The sequence below is a fragment of the Sebastes fasciatus genome, chromosome 21 (genome assembly GCF_043250625.1).
Source record: "Sebastes fasciatus isolate fSebFas1 chromosome 21, fSebFas1.pri, whole genome shotgun sequence".
NCBI lineage: Eukaryota > Metazoa > Chordata > Actinopteri > Perciformes > Sebastidae > Sebastes > Sebastes fasciatus.
Window position 1 is genome coordinate 15,813,780 of NC_133815.1, and position 18,877 is coordinate 15,832,656.

Below are 18,877 nucleotides of genomic sequence, written 5' to 3' on the forward strand. Positions count from 1 at the left end.
CAAACTGTATTTTTCATTAACAGTACAAAGCTGTAAATTTCAGCGACAGTATAATAATGTTAATTTTACAGTAACATAAAGGCAACCCTACTGCCAGTTCTTTACTGTTATTTTACTGGGAAATTCTTAACAATGCAGTCACCTCCACCCAGCACATCTTCACCAGTCAACTCCACCCAGCACATCTTCACCAGTCAACTCCACCCAGCACATCTTCACCAGTCACCTCCACCCAGCACATCTTCACCAGTATGGAGAGTGTAAATTAACAAAGTGAGGAAATAAAGCGGCTCTCACACAATCGTTACTCTCCATATCCTCATTATCATTATCAGTCTTAATCATACTGCAGGACAAGTTCACCATAAAAACTTTAATAAATAAATAAATAGTGTTCACGACAGACATTTTCAGACATTTTTTCCAGACTTTTTTCAGACTTTTTTTTTTTTTTAAACTATAGCATTTAGCCCACTGATTGGTTGATCGGAGATCATCGTCTTTGATGTTATGACTGACTTTATGACAACACAGACGTCATGACTGACGTCACAGCCCTCGCTCGAAAAGTTTACTTATAGAACCCGCGCTGCGATCAGGTTAAAATTTCCTACCTAGGAGATTGCTGAAAAGCTAGGTTGTCCGGAGCAGATCCGGCCGGAACCTCTGCTGTAGGCTGACTGGAAGGTCACTCACTGGAAGGTCACTGATTGAAGGTCAGCCTAGAGGACAGCTCCTTTCTGACAACGGGGTCAGTTCGGAGTAGAGGCTCAGACCGGCTCTCCTCTGAGCTACATGAGGACTATCAGCTTTCTCCAAAGGAGGAACCCGTGAAGGGGATTGGCTGGAAAGCTAGGTTGTTCGGAGCAGATCCGGCCGGAACCTCTCCTCTATGCTGACTGAAGGTCACTGAAGGTCAGCCTAGAGGACAGCTCCTTTCTGACTAGAGGGTCAGTCTGGAGTAGAGGCTCGGACCGGCGCTCCTCTGAGCTACATGAGGACTATCAGCCCTTCTCACAACAGGAGCCGCGGGGACCAGGTTCAGAGCTCCTCTGGAGAGAGCCTGGTTAGTCTCAGGACTGGTCGGCCGGATTGACTGAGTGAATGATGAAGTAACAGTTCTGGTCAACGACCAATGATCATGACTCATTGTTGCTCTTTCACAATGAAAAGTTTGAGAACAGTTTTCTGTTTCTGTTTTCTTTCTTAACTTACCCTGGAAAGCCCAAATGCGTTGTCCTTTCCCTCAAACCAACGTTAGCGCACGCACAAGCCGATCCGTTTACCTGCGGTACTACAGCAGGTAAACAGAGGAGCAGTCCGCGCTGCGCTGCGGGCGCTCCAAACTAACTTTACGCACACGCGCATCAAATCCTTTAATTGTATTCAGTGTGACTATTCCTATGTCTGTAACCTGCTAAGTCTATTCATCTAGGCAAAAAATATTGTTTATTAAAATGTATGTAAAAAATACAACCTAAATAGTGCATTAAAACAAATCTGTAAGATAATGTAAAAGAAAGGTGAAAAACAGCTATATAATGTATCTTTAAACAGTAAATGAACTGTAAAATACTGTGAAATTAATTAAAAAAACAACCAGTTCAAACTGTATTTTTCATTAACAGTACAAAGCTGTAAATTTCAGCGACAGTATAATAATGTTAATTTTACAGTAACATAAAGGCAACCCTGCTGCCAGTTCTTTACTGTTATTTTACTGGGAAATTCTTAACAGTGCAGTCACCTCCACCCAGCACATCTTCACCAGTCAACTCCACCCAGCACATCTCCACCAGTCACCTCCACCCAGCACATCTTCACCAGTCAACTCCACCCAGCACATCTCCACCAGTCACCTCCTCCCAAAACATCTTCACCAGTCACCTCCACCCGGCACATCTTCGCCAGTCACCTCCACCCAGCACATCTTCACCAGTCAACTCCACCCAGCACATCTTCACCAGTCAACTCCACCCAGCACATCTTCACCAGTCAACTCCACCCAGCACATCTTCACCAGTCAACTCCACCCAGCACATCTTCACCAGTCACCTCCACCCAGCACATCTTCACCAGTCACCTCCACCCAGCACATCTTCACCAGTCAACTCCACCCAGCACATCTTCACCAGTCAACTCCACCCAGCACATCTTCACCAGTCAACTCCACCCAGCACATCTTCACCAGTCACCTCCACCCGGCACATCTTCACCAGTATGGAGAGTGTAAATTAACAAAGTGAGGAAATAAAGCGGCTCTCACACAATCGTTACTCTCCATATCCTCATTATCATTATCAGTCTTAATCATACTGCAGGACAAGTTCACCATAAAAACTTTAATAAATAAATAAATAAATAGTGTTCACGACAGACATTTTCAGACATTTTTCAGAATTTTTTTTTTTTTTAAAACTATAGCATTTAGCCCACTGATTGGTTGATCGGAGATCATCGTCATTGATGTTATGACTGACTTTATGACAACACAGACGTCATGACTGACGTCACAGTCCTCGCCCGAAAAGTTTACTTATAGAACCCGCGCTGCGATCAGGTTAAAATTTCCTACCTAGGAGATTGCTGAAAAGCTAGGTTGTCCGGAGCAGATCCGGCCGGAACCTCTGCTGTAGGCTGACTGGAAGGTCACTCACTGGAAAGTCACTGACTGAAGATCAGCCTAGAGGACAGCTCCTTTCTGACAACGGGGTCAGTTCGGAGTAGAGGCTCAGACCGGCTCTCCTCTGAGCTACATGAGGACTATCAGCTTTCTCCAAAGGAGGAACCCGTGAAGGGGATTGGCTGGAAAGCTAGGTTGTTCGGAGCAGATCCGGCCGGAACCTCTCCTCTATGCTGACTGAAGGTCACTGAAGGTCAGCCTAGAGGACAGCTCCTTTCTGACTAGAGGGTCAGTCTGGAGTAGAGGCTCGGACCGGCTCTCCTCTGAGCTACATGAGGACTATCAGCCCTTCTCACAACAGGAGCCGCGGGGACCAGGTTCAGAGCTCCTCTGGAGAGAGAGCCTGGTTAGTCTCAGGACTGGTCGGCCGGATTGACTGAGTGAATGATGAAGTAACAGTTCTGGTCAACGACCAATGATCATGACTCATTGTTGCTCTTTCACAATGAAAAGTTGGAGAACAGTTTTCTGTTTATGTTTTCTTTCTTAACTTACCCTGTAAAGACCAAATGTGTTGTCCTTTCCCTCAAACCAACGTTCGCGCACGCACAAGCCGATCCGTTTACCTGCGGTACTACAGCAGGTAAACAGAGGAGCAGTCCGCGCCGCGCTGCGGGCGCTCCAAACTAACTTTACGCACACGCGCATCAAATCCTTTAATTGTATTCAGTGTGACTATTCCTATGTCTGTAACCTGCTAAGTCTATTCATCTAGGCAAAAAATATTGTTTATTAAAATGTATGTAAAAAATACAACCTAAATAGTGCATTAAAACAAATCAGTAAGATAATGTAAAAGAAAGGTGAAAAACAGCTATATAATGTATCTTTAAACAGTAAATGAACTGTAAAATACTGTGAAATTAATTAAAAAATAACCAGTTCAAACTGTATTTTTCATTAACAGTACAAAGCTGTAAATTTCAGCGACAGTATAATAATGTTAATTTTACAGTAACATAAAGGCAACCCTGCTGCCAGTTCTTTACTGTTATTTTACTGGGAAATTCTTAACAATGCAGTCACCTCCACCCAGCACATCTTCACCAGTCAACTCCACCCAGCACATCTTCACCAGTCAACTCCACCCAGCACATCTTCACCAGTCACCTCCTCCCAAAACATCTTCACCAGTCACCTCCACCCAGCACATCTTCACCAATATGGAGAGTGTAAATTAACACAGTGAGGAAATAAAGCGGCTCTCACACAATCGTTACTCTCCATATCCTCATTATCATTATCAGTCTTAATCATACTGCAGGACAAGTTCACCATAAAAACTTTAATAAATAAATAAATAAATAGTGTTCACGACAGACATTTTTCAGACATTTGTTTCATACATTTCTCAGACATTTTTTCCAGCATTTTTCAAACTTTTTTTTTAAGACATTGTTTAGACTTTTTTTTCCAACATTTTCCAGACATTTTTTCAGACATTTTCCAGACTTCTTTTTTCCAACATTTTTCAAACTTATTTTTCAGAGTCTTTTTTTCCAGGGTCTTTTTTTCCAGCATTTTTCAAACTTTATTTTTCAAACTTTCTTTCCAGACTTTTTTCGGGGACATTTTTCAGACTTTTCTTGAGACATGTTACTTTTTATTTTATTTACATTTTTCAGACATTTTTCAGTCTTTTTTTTCCAGCATTTTTCAAACTTTATTTTTCAGACTTTTTTTAGACATTTTTTTCAGACATTGTTCAAACTTTTCTTTCAGACATCTGGCTCACTAAAAAGAGCCGGCATTCCCATCACTGGGAGGCAGTGATGCGCTTCACATGTCATTACATCTTCCGTTTAAAAAGAGAAGAAGAAGAAGAACGCTGTTGCTATGCGACGCTGCTGCAAACAATCTACACACATAAACTGCTGGCTAAGGCACGAATTAACCAGCTATATTCAGAGTTACATATTCAGAGGTTTACCCATTTCTCAGCACTTTTTCGTCCACATTCATCATTCAACAATCCAGGTAACGCTACAGTTTTCAATACGCAGTTAAAGGTTAGTCAGAAAAATATTTTTTTTGTCTATAATATGCCAACATTTGCTAACTCTAGTGTTTGACTGCTGGGTTAGCATCATGGACAAAAGAGCTCACTTAACCTAGCTAACGTTAAGAAACGTTGAGTGTATTTAAGTATTTAAATCAATTGAGCAGACATTACTATATAAATACAATTGGTGATTGTGCTTTCCATAACAATAACAAAACGTAGAAGTGCTTTATTGACATGTTTCTACCACTTCTCTGCTCTTGAGTTTAGACCAGGGGTCAGCAACCTTTACTATCAAAACAAAACAAAATCTGTCTGGAGCCGCAAAACATGTGAGCATTGTGATGAAGGTAACACGTGTTACCTTCATCACAATGCTCACATGGTTTGCAGCTTATAGTCTAAGTATATAGTATATAAGTCTAATGCAGTGAGGGCCAAAGAGCAAATGTTCTACAGAGTATTAGGGCCACATTGAGGGAAACAATTAGTAATATTACAAGAATAAAGTCATAACTTTATGTGAAAAAAAGTTGTAATATTAAGAGATTAAAGTCATAACTTTATGAGAAAAAAAGTCATAATATAACAAGAATAAAGTCGTAATATTACGAGAATAAAGTCATAACTTTTCGAGAAAAAAGTTGTAATATAACGAGAATAAAGTCATAACTTTATGAGAAAAAAGTTTTAATATTACGAGAATAAAGTCATAACTTTACGAGAAAAAAAGTTGTAATATTACGAGAATAAAGTCATAATTTTATGAGAAAAAAGTTGTAATATTACGAGAATAAAGTCATAATTTTACGAGAAAAAAGTTGCAATAATACGAGAATAAAGTCATAACTACGAGAAAAAAAGTCGTAATATTACGAGAATAAAGTCATAACTTTATGAGAAAAAAGTGGCCCTAATACTCCTTCATACCATAGACCTACAACAATGATAAATAAAAATGAAAATGTAAACAAAATACAGTTATTCATTTCCATTTTTAAAAAATCCACAGGGAGCCACTGGAGACGGGCTAAAGAGGCTTGTGGCTCCGCATGTGGCTCCGGAGCCGCAGGTTGCAGACCCCTGGTTTAGGGTAACGTTACTGACGTTCAGGTTGTTTATACGTGTCTAACATGGTGTTCTTAACTTTGTTTCTTTATTCACTGTTTAAAGAGCAGATTCAGCAATTGTTAACTTACTGTAAAATGCTAACGTTACACCTTTCGGGTTGCTAATGCCAGATTCAGAGACATAATAATACTCTCAGCCTTTTACTTTCTTGCTGCATTTCTCATTCAAGGAATTTCACCAAATTGATGATGACAACTGTTAGTGATAACATACATTTTTCAGTCAAATCGTGCAAATAGTGATATAAGCACCAAATTTGGCATGATGATTGCCGAGGGGTCACTAAGCAAATATAGACTATTGGCCACTTGAAAATCCAAGATGGAACCACCAAATAGACCTGCTGATAATGATTTCTGTCATAGAAATTCATCTACCTGGTTGATTTGAGTAACCTTGGTGTCAAATGATATGTTTTCTAGCATGCTGGATCTAATTTTGATAGTTTTGATAATTTTTAACTGCAATATGGCGGCCAGGGAATCAAGCATCAAGACCTAGCTGTTTCATTTTCACGCCGAGAAAGTGTGTGTGAAGCTGGAATATCTTGCAGGGTCATTGCGACACAAGGAGACAAAGCCATCAGCAACGATTGGAAGTCCCTGGATGCTGTGACCCCATGCTCTCATGAGGAAGCAGACACTAAACAGACACAAAATGGCCACAATATTGCAGTTAAAAATGGTTAAAACTATCAAAATTAGATCCAGCATGCTAGAAAACATATAATTTGACACCAAGATCACTTAAATCAACCAAATAGATACATTTCTATGAGAGAAACCATCAGGTCAATTTGGTGGCCATCGTGAAAAATGGCTGCCATATTGGATTTTCAAGTGGCCAATCGTTTATATTTGCTCAGCGTCACCTCTGGAATCATCATGCCAAATTTGGTTCTTGTATTGCTATTTGCATGATTTTTCCACTATCCGCTCCACTATGTAAGCATTGCCCATGGCTCCTTTTATCATACAGTTTTGCATTTTATTATACAGTTCTGTGTTATGAAAGGAGGGGATACACATATCTGTAGCTTTTCGAGCTTGCATCTCTTTGAAACATGTTGCTTTCATGGTATTTGCCTCCATATTCCTCTGAAACTTAGAATAACAGCAACATTGGATGGCTAAGTCAAAAGAACCAGAATTGAATTTTGATGTTAATTGTCACTGTGTATAGTTTTAAGATCCTAGGGAGCACTTTTTTATATTGCAGCCATGCATCTTCCAGACACAATGTACTGTTCCCAGCAAATCAACATCCCTCCCCAGCTGCCAGACATCCTCAAGCAGTTCACTAAGGCAGCCATCCGTACACAGCCCAAGGATTTGCTGCTGTGGTCTTCGGCGTAAGTTTTAATCTCTGTCATAGGGTATGGATACATGTGATCATGTTTTATTTCAATCTTGATCTCTTAAACAATACCATAAACAGTGTCTCCAGGCGGAATCACTGTAGGAAAAGGCAGGCCCTTTTCACCTGTGCATCTCTCATCTTTGCATTGACTGGCTGTAATTGGATCCCAGGGGCTTCCATGTTACTGCAGCGGTTAAACTATCTGATTTTCTCCAACAAAGAAAAAGCACTTTGAAAGTACTGGATGGAATTTAAATATATAAAGTATGTTTTTGTACCCCTAAGGACTGTCATATCATCGGTTTGTTTTATTGGCCAATGTAGCTTGGCAGTGTTTACAGCAAAACACAATAAAGTGAGACATATGGTGAAACAAAAACAATTCAAATGTCTCCTGGGTTACAAGATGTTTGTATGCTATTAAAGTAACACCGGGCTCTGTCGCGTCTCAGAGATGCTGAAAGTCACGCTGCCTCTAAATTCACTGCAAAACATTATTTAAACTGTGAAGTAAGATAAGCCACAGAATGCCCTTTAGCACAATAAGGATATCGGTGAACTTAAGATATAGAAAACTACAACACACGATGGTTTATTCAACTCATGAGAACTCATTCGCTTGTATTAATGCCTATTTATGCCTCATTTGACATAGTCTGCTTTTATCGCTTTATTTGATTGTTATGCTTAGGAAGCATGGGAGATGAGTGACAAGCATAGCATAGTGTTTCATAATATATATATATATATGTTAATAATGTGTGTGTGTCCTCTCCCAGATACTTCAATGCGCTGTCTAAAGGAGAGATTCTGCCTGTCAAAGATAGGCTGGAGATGAATGTCGCCACCCAGAAGACAGACACTGGGCTGACTCCAGGTCTACTTAAGACTCTCCACAAACAGGTACTGTCTCTACAGCAGGACCACACCTCATAGAACGGATCACATAATCGTTTGCTTCATATTGTTGCTGTTGGAAGAAAAACAATGCATTGCATATTTTCCAGTGTGCTTTACTGATTTTTGTGTGTGCTGTACAGGCTACAGTCAGTAATTGATTAGTGTACCTTGTTTTTATTAGTGGCAATTAAGTTTAATATCCATATCTGCTAACACTTTTATTCCTTTTTGCATATGTCTGCATATTGCAGTGATGCTGTTTCCCCATGTGAATCATTAATGTTTCACAATATTGTAAACCTATTGTATCTCACCTGGGGCATTCTACTGGCATCTTGGTGTGGCGGATTCATTAAAAGCAGTGAATAATTAATATTTCCTTAAAGGCCAATACTTAAGCAACAGTCTTAACCTTGTCAGGATGCCTCTCTCTTTCTGTTTTTATGCCAGCAATATTAGTATAACAGAGTTATACATTTCTTAAATCTGTGTTTATTTTACAAAATTTGAAAACATAAAGATAAGTCTGGTAAACCCTATGGCCACAAATCTACCACAAATACAAAATAGCATTATTGTTTTGGGATATTACAGTAACACTCAGACATGTATCTTACGTATCAGTGTACCAGTTTAGAGAAGGAATAAACTCCTCTTATTATGTATCCATCCCTGCTGTGTCTTAATTAAATACATAAAAGTCCATCATCAGTAAAGGAAATCTTGCCGATAAACAGATCATTAGTATGCACGGCTGCCTGATTCCCCAGATCCAACACTGCAGTTTATTTCAACAAATAATACTGAAGAATTACTCGTGATTTTTTACAGTCATCTGGTACACTAGATAACCTCATTTTGTTCTCCTCATCTCTCTTAACCACCACACTCCCTCCACCCAATCATAGCTGTCCCACAGGCAAACATGCAACAAGGAGGAAATGCAGAAGAAATGGAAGGGTCTGTGTCTACCCATGGAGCAGCTGGAGACCCTGCTGTCGCTGGGCAGCTTTGGCTCAGACATCGACTGGATGGAGTTCTTCGCTCTGGGCTGCAGTGCACTGGGAGGGGTGAGATGTTACATAAGGCCAGATATGAATGCTAACACCACTTCATACCACTTCCCTTTGAGCCTTAAGACCTACTGTGAGGCCAAGCACAGCTGGAGAGCCTAAAAGAGTTTTTTTTTCTGTTCATCTCACTGTCTAGTCTTCTAGTGTTAGACTAGATCCAGACATCCGTGATCCAGACTTCAAGGTCCATCAAGGTCCCCAGACTCCAGAGATAAATCCTTCTCTGACTACTTGAATCTTTGAAATGCTTTTAAGCCAATGATTTTGCTTCAAAGCTGGAGATATAGCAGTAGAGGCACATTAAAGAGAATTTCTTTACGCTCGGAGAACTCTGCAGATGACGACTTAGAATCTGCAAAAGCAAATGCAGCTCAGCATTAACATTATGTGCTCAGTGTCAGTAGTTTGGAAAGGATGCTGCTGTGTATGAGGCTGTTTGTTGAGCACTTTAACCACATGAGGGCAGTCATGTTCTACATTGATTAAACTGTTTTTTTTTTTTTTCAACTGTCCGTGAGCTAGTGTGTGTGCATATTTGCAGTGTGTGCTTGTGATGCTCAAACGGGACGTGATCGTCCTTGAATGCTGAAGGCATGTATTTGTATTTGTGTGTCTGTTTTTTTGGCAAAATCCGATTGTCTGCTTCTTGTTTCTGCATATACTTTCTCAGAGCCTCTTGCATTCTCTGAAGTATGCCTGTGAGATCCTGACAGAGGATGATGAGGGCGGTGCTGCGAGGATCCCGTTCGACATCTTTGTCAAACTCTACACCTACCTGGCTCACCTGGACGGGGACCTGTCACAGGATTACGTTGACAAGTTTCTCAGCAGCCTGCAGGAACAAGTGTAGGTGCTGTGTGTGTGTGCGTGCGTGTTAATTATCCTAAGCTTTATAGCTGTCAGAATGCTTCTAGAAATGAAGTCTACCTCACTGCATCCCCTTGCAATAAGCAGAGTGGATGTAGGTGGTGGAAAATTAGGCTGTTTCATATGCATCACCAATACAGATGCTACCCACTTCTCTTTTCTCAAACAACCTAATTATTTTACTCATTTGAATCAGTTCCCCTTGGATTCAGCTCCAGTCAAACCTCATATTGTCTATGAAGATAGTCACTCATCAAGGTCATATGATATCTACAAGTATTAACTCACATGAACTCAAAAACTCATGTGGCACATACCAGCAAGTGCAATTTTTCCTGATTTATTTTATCACTTGAAATAGCTAAGGAGCCAGCCAGAGTTTGATTAGGCCAACATTTCAGCACACATGATTATAGCTAATATACACTATGCTGCTGAACATTACACCCTTTACATTTCAATACTCCAGACATGTATAATCGATTCACAGTGGAACTGTAGTTCAAAACTACAGTGTTTAATAAGGGGCATATTTAATAAAGCAGAAAAAATACATTCAAAACTACTTTAAAGGGACTATTTGTAACTTTCAGAAATGCTTCTTAACAGCGACACCTGTGGCCGTGAAATCAACGAAAGTCAGCGTCGAGCTCGCGCTTGCTCGCTCTAAATATACCTGAACGAGCATCGCTCAAAACAGTGAGGCGACACACGTCAGCTAAAACCACAATATCACTCTATATTTCAGCTGCTTGGCAGTAATGTTAGCTGACCAGACGAAGGTCTCTCCATGAACATGATTTAGATCTGGTCCTAGTGTTGGCTTTTCCTGCCTAAGTGCAGGCTGATGCAGCGGGGCTCTCCAGCGTGTCTCCCTGCTCTCTCCGCCCGCAGCCGGAGAAAGCAGAGGAGACACCGGCACCCGGTCGGTAACGAGACGATAACGTTACTAGCTGAGGAGCTCCGTCACTTCACAAGACACGGGAAACCTCTGTTGGTCTGGAGGAGCTGCAGCATTTTTTTTCTGCACAAACATCCACTGTACATTTACTAGATATTCTCAGAGCTAAACTAACTCTTCTGCAGTGTGGAGTGAGCGCGCGTTCACGTCTAGAGGTGGAGCGAGCTGAGAACGCGCGCGCTCTCTGAGCGAAGGCAAGCAGGCAGAGTTGGAGAGGCAGCGGCCACACGCGAACGCGCATATGTGAGCGCGCATGTGTGGCGACCCGCTACATTTATACGCTTAAAAAGTTACAAATAGTCCCTTTAAGCCGAAGGTATACTGCCAGTATGTTTTTGCAGCGATGACTCTGGATGTGCTGAACACTGCTTTAGCTCTGTTTGGCCCAACATTTCTGCCAGTCAGTGTTGGTAGGCTAAGACACACAGACAGTTTACAAGCTAAGCCAGGTCCCCTGGCCTCAGATAATGTTGTGAGATAGTGATATTCACTGTTGTGCAAATCCTTATGCTGCTGAGTTGAGCTGTTGCACTGATACAGTGGTTTCTCTGCCCGACAGCAACAAGCAGAACGGCATGATTCAGGTTTCCAACTTCTCCATCAGCAGGCAGGGAGGGAAGGAGAGATGGAAAGCCATAGACGACAGGAAGAAAGTGATAGAAGTGACAAAATGACAGTGTTCAATTAATAAATGGGCATGCTAATGCTCGTTCAAGCACAGCTGTTGTTTCATTACCTAAAAAATGGGCCCCATTAATTGTTAGCATCAGACAGAGTGGGTTATTATTCATCATTGTCCAACTGAACAAGGATGCTATTTTGAGTCAGGTTGGAATCTTTTAATGAGCAGCAAGAGAGGCACAAAGCTGCCTTAGACAAACTGTCAGGTGGAGTGTGTGTACCCTTTTTATTGCTTGTTCCCTTATGTCTGGGTTAGCCAAAGTTAATTTATCATACACACAACCTATCAGCTTGCAACCTCACCGCATTTGGCCTCCCTGCTGGTGTATTCATTTCACCCAGTAGACGAAAAAGAGGAGAGGTAAGGAGATAAGCTCTGAGGGCACAAGAGCATGATTTTCAGCTTGTGTTAAAGAGCTAAAAAACCCCTGTGTTTTGTTCACGCCTCCATGCAATGTTGGAAATGGGCAAGTACAACTGCACACTCAGACAGGTTTATTAAACTAGCCAGAAAGCACACAAAATCACATGCAGGGCCAAAAAAATCGGAGGCACCGCACACACACATGCATAAATCTCACACCCAGTCTCTCTGAACCTCAGCACATCATTTTACATTTACACATTTTTAAAAGATGCTGTTTCATGTGCCACGGAGGTGGTCACATAGGACCAATATGACCCTCTTTTCTTATGAACATGATTTTCTTTGCCCTAACACACACATAGACACACACACATGCACACACAGACTTGTAGTTGTGTCATGTTGTGAGTATTTCATCACGCAGGACAGGAAACAGGATCAGTGGGAATTCACAGTTCAGGCACAGTTGACACAGTAGGTTGTATGGGTGGAGAATACACACACACACACACGCACACACACACACGCACACACACACACACACACACACACACACACACACACACACACACACACACACACACACACACACACACACACACACACACACACACACACACACACACACACACATACACACACATACATACACACTGAAGCTTACCCCTTGCAGGATTGTAGCCGTGGCAGAGTCAAAGGGGATTAGCGGACAGATAGAATCCCCGATAACCTGATAACTGTAGGCTCTCCACCCGAATGACACAGCAGAAAAGGAATTTTGTCAGGGCTTAAAAACAGAGATCTTTCTGTGAACCACACAGTAGAACTTAGTTAATGTATGTTGAAAATACCTCAGCATCTGATCAGAATATTTTTCGAAAACAGATTATACAGATTGTGACATTGGCATTGTATATATCAAAACTACTTTGTGATTTCATTGTAAACATTAGTTTGTATTTAATAACAAAACACAACCATAGCATGAGGAGCTTGAATTAAAAAGTTGAGTTGAAACTTAAAATATTAAGCTACACACATGGTTTTCCAAGACGGGTTGAACACCATTTGCAAAATAGAAATAGAGATAGTTCCCTCTCCCCAGATAGTCCCTGCTCCCAATTTGGTACTTTTCAGTGGCCAGGGAACTATTGGGATGTGTTTACAGTGCTGACTTGTGAAACACAAACCTGGAGACTGCAGCAGTTTGTGTACAGTGCAACACTCTATTGTCTTAAACCAAGCTACATGATTGTGGTTCTGTGGCTAAAACTAAAAGCAAAAAAGCGGGCATGCATGCGTGATTTATGAGATTTTTATGACATACTATATTATGACTTTTTTATGACATTTTATGACATAATATACTATGACATTTTTATGAAATTTTTTATAACAATTTTATGACATTCTATACATGATTTTTTTTTTCATGTCGAAAATCATGAAAAAAAAGTCATATTGAGGCATGTCAAAAATCTTAAAAAGAAAAAGTCATGCCGCGGGATGTCGAAAATCATAGTCATGTCGCGGCATGTCAAAAATCATTAAAAAAAATTCAGTCACTTCATTTCAAAAATCAGAAAAAAAATAAGTCATGTCGCGGCATGTCGAAAATAAAAAGAAAATAATGTCGCGGCATTTCCAAAATCATAAAAAAGTCATGTCCAAAATCCCCCAAAAAATAAATAAAAGTAATGTTAAGGCATGTCCAAAATCATAAAAGAAAAGCCATCTCGTGGCATGTCGAAAATAATAAAAAAGAATGCAGTAGCAGCATGTCAAAAATCATAAAAAAAGGTCATGTCGCGACATGTCGAAAATCATGAAAAAAAAGCAATATCGCGACACATCGAAAATCATAAAAAATATTCAGTAGCAGCATGTCGAAAATCATAAAGTCATGTCACGACATGTCAAATATCCTGAAAAAAAAGTCATGTCTCGGCATGTTGAAAATCATTAAAAAATAGCCTGTCGAAAAATTTCCGGAAAAAGTCATTGTATAGTAGATGAAATTTTTTTATTAAAAAGTCATAGTATAGCCTGTTGAAAATGTCATGAAAAAAATACATAGTATAGTATGTCGAAAAATATCTCGAAAAAAGTCATAGCATAGCAGGTTGAAAAATTACATGAAAAAATGGCATATTAAAGCATGTCGAAAAATTTCATGAAAAAAAGTCTTAGCATAGCAGGTTTGAAAATTACATGTCGAAAAATTTCTTGAAAAAAAGTCATAGTATAGTATATCGAAAGATTTCAGGAAAAAAAGTCATAGTATAGTAGTTGGAAAAGTTTCATGAAAAAGTAATTGTATAGCATGTCGAAAAATTTAATGAAAAAAAGTCTTAGCATAGCAGGTTGGAAAATTACATGTCGAAAAATTTCATGAAAAAAAGTCATTGTATAGTATGTCGAAAATTTCATGAAATAAATTTCCAAGTATAGCGTGTCGAAAAATTTCATGAAAAAAAAATCATAGTATAGTATGTCGAAAAATTTCATGAAAAAAAAGTCATTATATAATAGTTGGAAAATGTAATAAAAAGTCATAGTAAAGCATGTTGAAAGTGTATCTATGGTAGATCTCTGGCTGGAATATCTGGTTGGTTGTGGGTTCGATCCTTATGTGGCACAGTCTGTTTTCAAGTCTAACTTCTAATGACGAAGTCAAATATAAGAAGAGAACAGTCTGCGTGTGGCATTGGTGGCTTGGTTGCTAAGTTCCCGGTTCTGGCTGCGGCAGAGCAGGGTTCGATCCCCACCCTCACATCGATGACCGGTGCCCCACAGTGAAGTGAGACAAGCGTCTCCTCCCAGGGTTTCTGAGAGATACAACTGGGGGGGTTATGCAACAGAAAACACAATATTCATTATTCATTATAAATAATAGTATATATTATACAAGATAGGGTATGGGTTATATATTATATGGGATAGGGTTATATATTAAACAAGATAGGGTTGGGGTTATATATTATATGGGATAGGGTTATATATTAAACAAGATAGGGTTGTGGCATATTATACAATGATTTTTTTATTGCCATACAGCGGAGCTTCAGAACTGTATGCTCCATTGTTTTGTTGGGAGAATCATGATGTCATTGCAAAGATGTCAGTGGCTTAGGAATCTCTGGGTGGACCTCGTTGCACAACCCTTACTGTTTCTTCAGGCTATGCTCATAACATCACATCTCCTGGGACACGACAAATGTAGCAGAGCAGTGTGAAAGAGACAGGAGAAGAGAGAGTGGATACAAAGGCCCCATTTCAGCATTCCTCTCTATAGCTGTTGTGTAACAGATTTCAGGGTAAGGATAAGGGAAAACATGATTCATGCTGTATTCTGAAGTTGTAGAACATGGATATTGTATCAGACAGCTCTACTACTGTACAGCTGCACTCTATTTTGTTGACAGCATTTGTTAGGACATTGGGTATTACATGATTTAATCAGTCAAGTATTCATTGTTAGGCGTGGCTGTTTGTATTAGTATGTATGAGTTTGTATTTAGTTACCTATAGTCTTAACCTTAATAACAAATATACTTATTTTATAAGTCAACAGTGAGATATATTAACCCTCTGAGACCCACAAGTTCTTGTCTTTTTTAGGGGGGATACAGGGGGACTTTAAGGGGAGATAGCAGATCAACAGTATGTCACATAGAAGTGGTGTACATCATCTGAAAGCTGGGAACCTGAAGAGTAATTTGAGATGCAGCTAAGCGCTGTGTTTCAAGTAGTTCTAGTTATAAATCAGAAATACAAAAATTAGGGCTGTCAAAGTTAACGTGTAAACGCAAAGTCATTTTAAAGCCGCTAGTGTATTTAACACATTAACGCAGTCGATGTTTTGGAGGTTGTAGCGGGCTCAATTTTAAAGCTAGAGTGAAGATACCAACCGTGTTATAGCTTGTCGCGAAGAAGGTTAAATACGCTCAAAATTTGCGCAAAATTTTTGCGAGGAAAAACTGGCATGACCATTTTCAAAGGGGTGAAAATGGGTTCTGTGGGTACCCCCACAGTTTCTGGACAATATTTGTCATTGTTTTGTCTTGGTAATTGATTTCCAATAATAAATATATACATACATTTGCATAAAGCAAGCATATTTGCCCACTCCCATGTTGATAAGAGTACCCATAGTACCCATAGAACCCATTTTCATTCACATATCTTGAGGTCAGAGGTCAAGGGACCCCATTGAAAATGGCCACGCCAGTTTTTCCAGGCCAAAATTTAGCTTAACTTTGGAGCATTATGTAGGTTCCTTCCCGACAAGCTAGCATGACATGGTAACAATGGATTCATAGGCTCATATGATATATGTATCTTCACTCTAGCTCTAAAACTGAAGCTGCTACAGCCTCTGAAAAACAGTTAAATCAGTCGGGATTCCCCGCGATACCGCGGGTCTCAGGGATTAACAGTTTGCATTCGCTGTTCAGTTGTATAAGTATTGTTTACAAACTGTACTGTACAAATGTATGTCATAAATGTGTAACAACATACTATGTTCCAGGGAACTCCAACGGGGGATGATAAAACCTGTGAACTTCATCCATTGGGATGATATGAACTCAACTCATCCTGATTCGTCAAACTTTTCCAGAGCAAGTCCAAGAGCTGAATAAGGACAGAAATGATCAAGCATCATGTTTAACATTGTAAGCTGAACCATATCCTAAAAGATCTGTTGGTGAGTGTGTAATGCAGGTGGGTTTAAAATCAAATGAGGGATTATTAGAAGATGTTGTAAATGTCCCTTAAAATCAAGTGGTGAGCACTGTGTTAAAACCAAGGAGGAGGAACGGACTTTTTCAGGTGCAAAACAAACAAAACAGTCCTTAAAACAGTCAAAAGAGTTCAGCTAAAATACCCAGTGCCAAGGGTCCACACTAAAAAAACAGGGGGTTTAAAAAGAAGTCCAATGCAGGCCGTCTTTTTCTGTCGGTGGACCGTGTCCGTCACCGAGCCGCTCTCCACTCTTTGGCCGGATACCTTACAAGACACAAAAACAGCGGCATTGGGGTGCACAACAGCGCTACTTTCAACTCTTCTTTTTCCCCGTGCCAGAGTGTTATTAAAACCAATGGGTACTTCATTAAATGAGTGTCAAGCAGAAGTAAAAACATAAAAACTCAAACCTAAAACCATGCAGAATAAACAGCACTAATATAAAATAGTTCACCATAAAACATGCAGAACAAATACAACACTAATATAAAACCATTCATCATAAAACAAAGCAAATGTAAATATAAGAAAATAAACCCAATACTTCTGCCGTGCGTCAAGTGCAGGGTGCAGCATGTGCGTATTGGTGTGACAGCTGGAAACGCCTGCCGCTACACTATAATGCCATTGACCTCATCCATTCTTTCCTCGAGGGACAGTTTAAAGTGTGGATTTGGGTTTGTAACAACATTGTCAGATGTAAAATTAATTATTGAGACCTAAACTCCAGTGATGTTATGTGTGTGTGTATGAGGGGCCTCATTTGCTTATCAGTATATAGTGTTTAATTCTATGTAATGTTTTTCTGTATTTATTATTAATACTGATTTTGCCTAGGGTCTAACAGCATTTGTGGAATATGCTAATCATACATAAAGTCGGTTTGTCCATGCTGTATTTGAGAGTTATTCTTACACACATGAACACACATCGCAAAATTAACTTAATTGCTGACTGATTAAAATGAATTAATTACCACTTGTGGACTACTGAATTTCTCCTATTCAACTGGCAGCAAAAGCTTTCTCAGTCCCTGGATTTGTTGTCTTATAGCTTCTGAATAGACAGTGTTTGTCTGTCCCGGCCTCATTAACTGATTAAGCAATAATATGAAGTGTTTCTAATCAATAATCACTACATTAGGCCTTTGCTATGAAGTGGAAAAACAACATTTTCAGGCAAATCTTGGACACAAGCAGCCCCTGTAACACAATTTTGGTCACACTTTATCATCACACACACATACACAAAGCTAAACAGTTCAGTACTTGTATCAGGAGACTCATAGGAGATCTTTGTATGGCAACTCCTGCTTCAGGTATGCCATAGAAGAGAGTGTGTTGGGGGTGTTTTGGCTGCTTGTGGTCTTAGGGGGGAATAAATGAACGACTGAATGGGGGGGAAGAACTCGGGAGCTTGTCTAAACCTACCAGCACCAAGGTCAAGTGTCCATTAGGTGTATGTGGGATGCAGGCCTATCTGAGCTCTACTGAGAAAGGTGATGTTGGAGAAATGTATTTATGATCAACAAAACCCTTTTAAATAAAGAGCACTTTTCGCTGCCAATTACGTGGACATCCATTCTGTGCTGCCAAGACATCACCAATCATACAAATTACGCTATCCTGTTTTTGCTGGCCCATTGAATCTACCACAAAAGTGCTCTTAGGGTTTTGGGTTAAAAATATTAAATATCTAACAGCTTTGGAGTGCTGTACTCTTGCTAAGTGTAGTCATTTAAAAGAGCCTTGAATATGTAATGGATCAGGGACCCAGTATAGATACTATAGACACACGCACGCACCCACACACACACACACAGCGACGGGCTCATTGTGATTATCTGTCCAGGGGATTTAGATTTTTCTTCTGAGCCCAGGTTGAGCTAATGCAATTGACTCTGCAAAGTGATGGTGTCGCTAATGTTGTGCTATTTACAGCGTGTCTAGGTCTCACATGACTACATGTGCACATAACAGACGGCGAATGCACGTGCATCAGTGTGAACACAACAAAACTGGTCATACTACTACTATACAATATCACAGTATGTTACAGCAAGTGTGGGATATTGTGCATAGGACATATGGGATCAAGTCTTAGCAGC

General features: G+C 40.0%; 2 protein-coding genes across 6 annotated transcripts in view; both read left to right on the top strand.

Annotated features, from left to right (window-relative positions):
* The window catches only part of LOC141759643 (beta-1,4-galactosyltransferase 2-like), a 301,777-nt gene that overhangs the window by 61,071 nt on the left and 221,829 nt on the right, over positions 1-18,877 (top strand). The gene's annotated exons all lie outside the window — the stretch shown is intronic.
* Positions 4,501-17,745, top strand: ropn1l (rhophilin associated tail protein 1-like). 5 transcript variants are annotated; one of them, XM_074621942.1, is made up of 7 exons: positions 4,508-4,660; positions 5,698-5,778; positions 7,035-7,167; positions 7,955-8,078; positions 8,984-9,145; positions 9,819-9,994; positions 16,556-17,745. In XM_074621942.1, exons 3-7 carry the CDS (start codon positions 7,037-7,039, stop codon positions 16,665-16,667), a joined length of 705 nt encoding a protein of 234 aa, XP_074478043.1. In that variant the 5' UTR covers positions 4,508-4,660; positions 5,698-5,778; positions 7,035-7,036; the 3' UTR covers positions 16,668-17,745. The 5 variants fall into 5 exon arrangements, with proteins under 5 accessions (XP_074478040.1, XP_074478039.1, XP_074478043.1 ...); XM_074621940.1 differs by lacking the exon at positions 16,556-17,745 and adding an exon at positions 11,536-11,694 and having other exon boundaries at positions 4,511-4,660; XM_074621939.1 differs by lacking the exon at positions 5,698-5,778 and having other exon boundaries at positions 4,501-4,660.